The sequence below is a fragment of the Acanthaster planci genome, linkage group LG01 (assembly GCF_054643075.1).
Source record: "Acanthaster planci isolate LZ-2023a linkage group LG01, COTS_SCS, whole genome shotgun sequence".
NCBI classification, from domain to species: domain Eukaryota; kingdom Metazoa; phylum Echinodermata; class Asteroidea; order Valvatida; family Acanthasteridae; genus Acanthaster; species Acanthaster planci.
The window spans coordinates 16,906,401-16,916,604 of NC_141777.1; the positions used below are offsets into that span (position 1 = coordinate 16,906,401).

Genomic DNA, 10,204 nt, shown 5'->3' on the forward strand with positions numbered 1-10,204 from the left:
TGGAAGGAGATCTAACCATAGTCTAAATGCTTTGCTTCCTGGGCATTTGAATTCGAAAACCAAAACCGGGTTAGGATATCTCCTACCTGTTCTCTCTAAATTGAAATAAATCTTCCATCTTGCACCAACTGAACCTCCACCACAGTGGGAGAATGAACCATTAACCTCATCCGCGAAGCCTTTCCTTAGAGTTTCCATTTAAAACTTCCGGCAAGCAGACCAATTTAGCAGGATCATGGAAATGGCAAGAGCACAACCGGAGCAAACCCGATTTTAAACTGATGGCCTCTTGCGCCCTCACGTTCACAGCGATGCAAACAGTCATGGACACCGTGTACGATTTCCAACCACTAGTCATAGAGCAATAAACAGACTATCTAGAAATTGATGGTGTAACTACCAATATATTTTGGCATTGGTGATTAGTTAAACTAATTCCACTAGTTGTTCAACCCTAGTTTGTCCACTAAATGGAATGGCTAAAAAATTGTGTATGTCTAACCTCGGGCTAACTACAATCTTTCAAAACTCTATCCTGCCTGATGTGAGAGTTAACACAGTTATGTCAGTAAATACTCCTTAAAATATCTAAAAAGTGTGCAATGCCACAGACTGAATTCTTCGAACAATGTCAATGCTGGCTTCACAACTCAGATTGTCCATGATCGGTAATGAATAATTCAAGCATATCATGTTAGTATCAAATGAAATGTACACATTTATGACAATGTTGTCAGTGACAAATTCACCCTAAATCTCAGTTTCCTTTTCAGAACAGCCTCTATAGAGAGAATCTGGAATGAATACATAAAAGGAATTTTTATTTTTAATTCTGAGATGTGATGGAAAGAAAAATGGATACAATACTTTACCATGCATTTGCTGAATGGCCTTCTTCAAATCTGACATTTCCTCCACTTTCAAGCTCAGCAACCAATCTTTTACAGGAAATCCTTGTGGAATGTTTTACATGTAAAACTGCTTCATTGCAATATGTATCCATCCTGCAGAACAAAGGTAATGATAAACTTTAATTTTCCAAAATTCGTCTGTCTCTTGATACGTATTTATTCTACTTTAAAAAGGTCCAGGGGATTTGGACAAAGACGTAAAGGCTACAAAATTATCACAAGACTATTTCATCAAAACATCACTACACTACACATACAGTTTTTGAATCTCTACTTAAAACGCTTCAAATGGTTACGACGTGTGTGTAAAAAAAAAGACTAAAAAACATGGTAAATATTCAAATAATATCAAAATTTTAAATGACATCCTCATGATAGCAGTTTATATGTATCAGTTAACATTTGGAGACCCATTCAATTTCACATTGATCAAATGCTGTTGTGTGTACACAAAAATTGAACTTTTTGATGATGTCATCATGATGTCACAATTTAAAAAACACACACATCGATTGTCCTACCAAAGGTCTTGCAAATACATTCAAAACTACTTTGTTCAGAAAATATGTTAAAAAGAATTCTAAAAAAATCATGAAAATCATAGGATGACATAAGTATGGCAATACCTCAGTTTTCATCTTGAACACATTCCTGTCTACACACATACCGTGTTTGAACCCAATTGTATTTGTTCTCTCAATAAAGGTCTTCAAAGGGCAAGTTTAAATTGATGTCATTGATTGGGTTATCATAATGTGAGTTTTCATTTTTCTTCTTAGGTATAAAGCCTTGCTTTGGCAGTCTCATTATGACCAAAGCTTTAACAGTGACCAAAGTGGCATTCAGAAAAACATTTACAAAGTCTATGGACTTTGAGGTAGAACATGGAGAAAAAGGGGAAAAGAGGGGGACAAAATTGGGCAGCTTCTCTCAATGGAAATACTGGGAAACTGTTTACTTAATAGAAAACTGTTCTTTGTTCTGAAAATGTCAGCAGAAATAGAAACAAAGATTTGCTTTAAGAGCCCCCTCTATGAATTAAGCCTAAAGCCACTATTCCCTGGACAAAGAACTGTTGATGCCTTGTCGGCACACACATGCACATATCCTTGTTTGTTGAACATAATGAAATACAACTAGAAGGGAATTCCATATAACATACTCTAAATGCAATGTACATAATGCATTATTTATCATTTAATAAGGTTTTCCAGTTCTCCTCTCTGAAAAACCCTTTTGGCACAGGGGAGCAAGAGCAGGCATTCTAACAGCCCACAGGAAGTTTTCTAAAGTGGTTGTATTCCTGCAATACCTTCACTTCCCAACTAATCTTTACCCAGGATCTAGGCAGGCCACGGTAATTTAGTGCACTCTCTCCCCTTTCATGCTATCTTGCTGAGCACTGAACACGTCTGGAAAATACTCTCAACTATTTTCATCATTCTGACTATCTCAAGTTGTCGCCTGATGGTCCATGGTAATGAGAAACTGAGGACAAAACTGGAAGACCAAGAAGGACAATGGTAAGTAAGGGAAATGACCTTCTACGGCTCCTACTTGCACTCAGGCTCAGGCCCTCCAGTCTCTCCTAAGCCAGACATTAGCGTCAGCACATCACCATTTGATTCTAACAGTAACACCTGCGACAGTCTCCATGAACAGTGCCCTCTATTGATATCTACTGCAAGCTCATCCACAGCAAGCACTGCGGCATCAACAACCATGACCAATCCCATGGAGGCTGAGAAAATTTGGCTGTTTCTACAGTTGACGCTCACACCCTAGACCCCCAGCCTTCAGTGGGCCAGCATTCTATGCCGCAACCGGCCCCATCCAAGGCTAACCTCCTGCTAACATTGCTAACTGGTTTGACCTTGCCAGCTGGGTGAAGCACACACTAGACCCATGCTAACCTCCATGGCAGCTGCAACAACTATGACCTGCGCTGCCACCCAACTGGCTCCTGCACGAAGTTAGCCCACCTGCAGCACCTGCCAGTGTCATGCCACCTCTGTCCGGGTTCCTAAGATTTGCCCAAGCCCTACACATATTGTCTTTCCTCCATATCCAACCTACCAGCCATCCAACTTGCTCAAGCAGCTTGGCAGCTCCTCATTTTTTCGGTGTTCCAAGGGCCCCTCTTCCACATGCTCCAGCATAACCTCAAGTTCACCCTACCATACCCGCTTCCATGCCCAGGCCTGCCACCTCTGGCCAGCTTGTGTGGCCTTCAGTCTCCCATCAAGCCTATCAGAATCCGGTGAGTGCAATATTCTGGGAACCAATTTGGCTTCCATATCAAAGGCCACTGCAGGTTCCCAGCCCCCACCACACAATTGGCCAACCAACCCAATAACACCACCAATCCCATATAGTTGGGGGGGTTGCTGTAGGTTTGCAAACCTCTCAGGACCATAGTTTCCACTGGGACCAGGGAAAAATATTGTTAGAAGCAAGTTTGTAGATTTTGATTCTCTCCTTGACCGCCAGGAATCCAGCCCCTCCCCCTCCAACCTCACCTTCACCATGCAACAGTGAGCCCAACTGCAAGTGACAGACACAAAGAAAAACACAGATGAACTCAATCTTGGTCTGGACCGATGCATTACTGGTCCTTGCGGTGGTGTTCCTCAGCACTCCCCCTGCTTGCTCATAAGAACTACTTTAAGTACATGCATATGGCATGTGTGGCCACTGCTTGCTTCCCTGGATGTGGGTGGCAAGATTACCACCAACAGTTTCGGATATGTCACAAATTTCATCCATCTAGGTCATGGTCTATCCCTGATACAGAGCTGTGGGCTCTCCATGTTTTGGTCTCAGGTCTCTTGTAAGCTCTCATGGGCACAGATTTCCTACTCACGGCCTCAAAACAGCCATTCAACTCCTTTCATTGGCAGTCCCGTCCAAACCCCTACAGCAGTGGTGTCTGTTTCAAGTACAACTAGGCGTCCTGTTGCCCACAGGCAGTGTCCATTCCTGTATGAGTGTTCCACATTCTAGGCAGGTGGGCATGGGGCTTCCGTCTGCAAAACTCTTGCTAATAAGAAAACCCCACCCAACAGGGGGGCACAACCTACACTCCGGCCATGTGCCAACTCTTCAAACTGCACTTGCAGTCTTGCACCTTCCCCGGTGAACCTAGGGTGACTCCTATTTTTACTCAACACTTACCCAACACTAAGGCAGCATCTTTGCTATGTTGAAGGTTTACACTTGGGTTCAGACGAGGCTATGAGGGCCCTCCCACTTGCAGGGATGCAAATTATCTGACTTCAGAAGTAATCCTACCCTAGCACTTGACAAGCTGGGAAAAGAGGTTAAACTGGGCCGCACAACAGGCTCCATTTCAAATAAGTCAAATCAAAAAGCTTTGAATTTCTCCAATACGTCTTGTCCCCAAAGCTGAACCAGGCAGCTTTAGGCTTAACCACTACCTTTCTCACCCCAACTTAATCAATGACAGTATTGACAAAAAATTATGTTCAGTACAATATATCTCTTCTGATGACACAGTTAACCTAGTACTTAATTTGGGAAAAGGGACTCTTATGGCAAAAGCCCACATCAAATATGCATTTTGTTTTCTGCCCATTAACCCTTATGACTTCTGCCTACTGCCTAAGGGGAAGCAAGTTCAAGTGGGTTTCTCTTGTGTCAGGGCCTATTAGAATTTTTCACCCAGGTTTCGTGTACTTGAGCATTGCATTTATAATAAATAATTCGATACCCTTTCTATCTCATTTTGAACGTTCTGCAAGCACGGACATAATAGATTCAAAATGTCTGCGCCCAAGACGGAGTCAAATTTTCTCTGCGCGGAAAATGAGAAGTTAGCGTTCTTGTTATGTACAGAACTAGGGGTGCCTTGAAAAAATGACAAAACAGTCCTAATGACACAACTTTCCTTTTCTGGAGTTAGAAATTAATTTCATCGTGCAAACAGTACCCATCCCCACAGACAAGCTCCAAAATATCTCTGATGCACTCAGTCCTTCCAAGATAATACTTAAAACTCTCCAATCACTCACTGGATCTCTATCCTATCTGTGCCATGCTGTCAACCCTGGGCGAGCCTGCCTCAGACAGCTGATAGACTCCACTAAATATGCACAACCACCTTGGCAACTTGTCAGTCTCTCCAAGGGTGCGAGGCAGGACCTTCAGGTGGCAGGTATTCCTTCGCAGCTTTAATGGTAAGACAATGATTCTGGACCACTACAGAGCACTCAACGAAGACCTTCAACTGTTCACAGATGTTAGCAAGGGGATTGGCTTTGCAGATTTCTTTCAAGGCCAGTGATTGAACAGGGTTTGGCCACAGTCTGTCCAAGGCAGCAACCATTCCATTGCTTGGAGGTCTTTCCAGTTGTGGTGGCTGTCTCAGTATGTGGCAAATCCCTCGTGGAAAAAGAATGTTAATTTGGTCAGATGAGGCTGTGGTTACAATTATTAAATAGTAAAACCATCATCAAAATATGCAAAAATCATGAAACTGTGTTCACTTCTTTGTCCTGTAATGCCTCAAGGACAATGTCAGCATCAAGGCTAGACACATTCCAGGTAGCCATAATGATGTTGCTGACACACTATCCTGTTCACAGATGACCCAAGTTTGGGAGGTTGCACCCTCAGCTGCCAAAGATGGGTGGAAGTCCAGCCATTTCTATGGAAGCTATAAACACAGAAATCTTTCCACTCCTGGGAGCTTCCTTTGCTAGTAGTACTTATAGCAAGGGTGTGGATCAGTTCATTCGATTCCAGCATAGTGGTGGGCTTCCCCGTCTCTGGCTGGCTCCAAGTGGCCCATATAGCTGCATTCATTGCCCATCTCTCCCTGGAAGGTCTCCCCACTCTACAATCGGTACGTACACAGCTTCTACTGCTTATGCATACCTGCCAACTTTGTGGGCTAAAAAATGGTAATCAAGCAAAATCATGTAATACATCATAAGTATTTGACATGACTTTGTCAGAGATTTACATTTTTAAGAGAAAAATGACTTCAATTTTTAAAGCTACCAGTAGTAAACATCATTGTTGTGAATAAATAAAGTTGTGGCAGATTATGATGATTAAAATATTGTTAAATCAATCTGTGCTGTAAACTGTTATTATTCTACTCAAACAAACGTCTTTTATTTTACAATACTGTACACATGTATACTCTATTGTCAAATAAAGAAGCATAAACGATCCTAGTGCTTTTTAATGAATTAGAACAGGGTCCCACACAATACTACAGATAAGCCTTATAGGTGGAGGAGGAACTATACATAAAATTAGGATATCTAAAACAAACAAATGATGTGTAGAATAATATTTGTTAGTAATGAAGATTCAATCACAGTGTGTACAGCAATTCTGTTCATTCAACACAAACACATGTTTTATTTTACAGACATGCTTAAAAACACAACAGTTCCTAAGCTTGACAATTAAAGCATGGGTACATGTCTCCACTCACGAATACCAAGCTTTGAGCAAGAATGAATCAAGACTCGTGTAAGAAGTGGTAAGTGCACACCCAGATTGTGTTCTGTGCAGTCATGTCTGGATCAGACCTGTCACAATCATCCATACATAAAAGTAGTCTCACATGTCCACACCACTGGTGTGTCATACCTGCCAACTTTCTGGAATAAAAGAGTAATCCAGCAAATTCATGTGATAAATCAGATGTATTTGCAATAAGACAAATTATATGATCAGGCAAACCCTGCTCTATCATATGCTCTCTGTGAACAAGTCAATGTATAGATTAAAGGGTTATGAAACTAATAATACACAAGATACTTCCTTTTGTTTAAAACTAGCCCTTGCTAGAAAAAACAATAAACGCTCAGCCAAGTTTAGCTGGAACAGGCCACATATCACATGTACATGTGCCTTCTTTTGTCCTCTCTAGGGCCAGTGCTTGAAAATGCCTTAACAAATTCATCTGCTGCACATATGCGTTTCATTGTTAACACAGAATGAAATGAAATGCTCAATTACTAGAGGCAAAAAGAAAGCATTGACTATGCTGGTCAAAGATATCCAAGTTTGCAGTTCATTAAAAGCCTGGGCAAGTGCTTTGATGCAGATCCTGGCATGATGGCATCACTGGGGACTTTGCAAATTATATAGACAAAAGAACTTTACTGAAGTAAATAAAGTCTGCTACAACATGTTCCATCTTTCAAGGAAATCTGAGATTGCCATGCCTCCAAATCAGGACTCCCCTGAACTTCACATCAAGAGAGCAAACTATCAGGCAGGTATGTAGATGTTTAATTATTAATGGCAAAGATATGTAATACAAAACTGCTGCAAACTGCTTGCTGACTACAATCACCTGAAATACAAATCTCAAAGCGGCCTGACGTTTTGATCCTAGCAGCATCTTTCTCAAAGGCAAAATCCTTTGAGAAAGATTCTGCTGGGATCTTGCCTGTGAGAAAGATTCGGCTAGGGTCGAAAAGTCATGCCCTCCATATTTTGAGATAATTATTAATTGCATAAATAATTTAACAAATAAAAATGGGACAAGGATGCAGCCTCGAGAGCTTAAAAATATGGGGATCTAATTAATTTTGTGCTACTTGTGAAGTGTTTGTTTGAATTAAAACCATTGATTTTCAATGTATAGATGTTTTGTCATAAATTATGCAAATACCCAATGTACAGCAGGTATCCACAAAATGGACATTGCTGAAAGACAAAATTTTGTACAAAGTTTCCTTGTTAACTTTTCATCTGGATAAGCACACGAGTCATTTACAGTTTCTGACATGGATTTACACTGTGGCCCTGAAACAAAGCAAATACTCAAAAGGCAGTACTGTTCAACTTATGTTCTGAGGTAGGGTCATAGATTGGTTTTTGTCAGGGGAATGCTGATTAGTAAGCAAAATTATCAATTCAAGTCACCTGTGAAGATTTCAGCTCCATACAGTTCTACTTCTTGAGAAACAGTAAAAAACTGTCACGCTATTTTCCACAAAAACGTTGAGTCCATTCACGATTAGCGAGACGAAAAATAATTGTGGCTGTAATCATAATAGCACCATCTCAGACATAGTCATAACGGTTGCTAACTGCATGCTGGCCACTCCGTGTAACTGCATGTAACTCTATGGAATACTTCTGTATACCTTCCTCCTGCAAGTTTCAAGCTTTTGTAAGCCAATAACTCTTCTTCAAACAATGATGAAAAAAGGCAGTTCACATTAAATCAAACTTGTAATAAATATACATGCTTAGAATGGCAATATATCGACAAGCAACAGTGTGCCAAAAACATTTGTGGGACAAGATTTACAGTGATAACAAGTATTTAAATTCATTTTACTTTCGAATTTGTATAAATAGGGAGAAATATAACTCCAAGGGTGTTAAATCTCTGCTATTAAGCAGGTCTCCGTTGTTTTGTTGCACATGTGGGAATCAACTGACCAGATGGCTCGGGCTGCATTTTTGGAGGCTATTTTGGCACATGTACAAAAATGTACAATGTCTACTGACATGTACATGGAGTATGTGTACATGTACTTACATGTTACATGTACATGAAAATCCAGCATGTGGTGTATACCCACACATCGGCGTGGAGCTGTGTAAACAGCATCCTCGGACCATCAGGTTATTGTGCCGTGATTGGCTAGCAATGAAATATCAATATTCATGTATGTCAGTGAGGGTTTCATTTCTGCATGAGCAGAAGTAGTGATTAACAAGCTCCACTGTAACTTGTGGTTGCATCATTTCACTGTAAACTTGCAGCTTTAAAAAACTTCGCTTCCATTGGAAGAGGGCTTTGTGACAACTAGTGCGGGGTGTGCAAAGTTCTGGTGTCATGCGATCAAATCTCTGGTGTTTCCATGCAGTTGCAAAAAAGTACCAAGAGCATGTTCCAGTGGCATATCCAGCTTATAAAAACGTTAATGGGTGTGTTTGTGTGTGTGGGGGGGGGTTGGGGTTCAATTAGCCTGCGACATCTTTGCTTTTATTTTTATTTCATGTTGTTTTCTTAGGGTTATGGGGCTGACATTTTTGTAAATACATTGTAAATATACTGAAAATTTTCCATTTTCCAATGAAGTATTCTTTGTTTGAGCCACTCAACCAGCAAAATCTAGCCAATTTGTGAAAACGTAAGTTTGGACACTGCAGCAAAAGAGGTATATAGTTTCGTTGATGACAATTACTGTATAAAGGTATAATGATGAAGGATCTGCGACTTTTCACAAAGCTGAGATTGAAAAGCCAATTATTATATTGCCGATTGCCAGACAGTTCATTTTCTCTTTCAAGAAATGTGTGATTCCAAATATAAAAGATATGGAATTGTGACAATAAATTTAAATCGTGAATTTCAAGCTTTCATTCACTGTCTGAATGGGAAGGGAAGCCGTGTCTTCTAGTTATTCATTCAAAGTCTGAATTTTCCATCAGTACATGAGTACTTCACACATATTCTGTATTTTTGTTGTTGAAAATCTGAATTCTCGAGACATTTGTTTGCTGGAAGTCTGAATTTTCGAGGTATTGTTTCAAGAATAGAAATTGGAAATGAAACTATGAACTGAAATCTAGAAATTCAAAAAAAAAGTGGCACTCGCAGACTTCTGCAAAGATCACATGTATATACTCAAATGTTGTAGAGAAACAAGAACACTTGTTTGGAATTTTAAGAAATCATACATGTAGTACTTGCGAGTTCATTATTGTCATCTCATCTGAAAATGAAACAAAATATCAGTTTGCATGCCAATCCCGTTTCTGCAAATAATCCATGCCTCATGAATGGTTTGTAGAATTCATTATCAAGAAGAGCAGACACTATAAAGTTCAAGAGAGATAACAGTCGTATTCCTCATCAAGTACTTCAGTTCACTGGCAGTGCTATTGCAATGCAAGTCATGGTTCTTGAATACCAAAGTAGCGATAAACCACACTTGCAGCCGGTTTTCACTTACGAGTCTGCCAAAGTTTTTTTGCAGATCTGATTCAGCACTGTAGAGTCTCGCATAGCAGCAGTTCATCCAACTCCAAAGTTGATTCGGACTGTGCGGCACCCTACAGTGTGCTGTCTATCACAGCAAGTTGCCACCTCGTGAAGTACAGTATTGCATCGAAATATCGCAGTATATCTGTGTAATGCAAGGTCGATGGGAATGCAGTGTATAAGGGCAGCATTCCAAAGGCCACTGCAGGCGACTTTTGGAGATGGGAATTTTTCAACATACTTTTATTGATTTATAATCAATGGGAACATTTTAGACAAAATAATTTTACAGTGTGATTAGTAC

General features: G+C 40.3%; 1 protein-coding gene across 11 annotated transcripts in view; it reads right to left on the bottom strand.

Annotated features, from left to right (window-relative positions):
• lrrc9 (leucine rich repeat containing 9) overlaps positions 1-10,204 on the bottom strand; it is a 286,106-nt gene that overhangs the window by 157,870 nt on the left and 118,032 nt on the right. For all 11 annotated transcript variants that reach the window (XM_087133796.1, XM_087133801.1, XM_087133790.1 and 8 more), the window contains one exon: positions 873-1,004. In XM_087133796.1, coding sequence (XP_086989922.1) covers positions 873-1,004 — 132 coding nt within the window. The remainder of the gene's footprint in view (positions 1-872; positions 1,005-10,204) is intronic.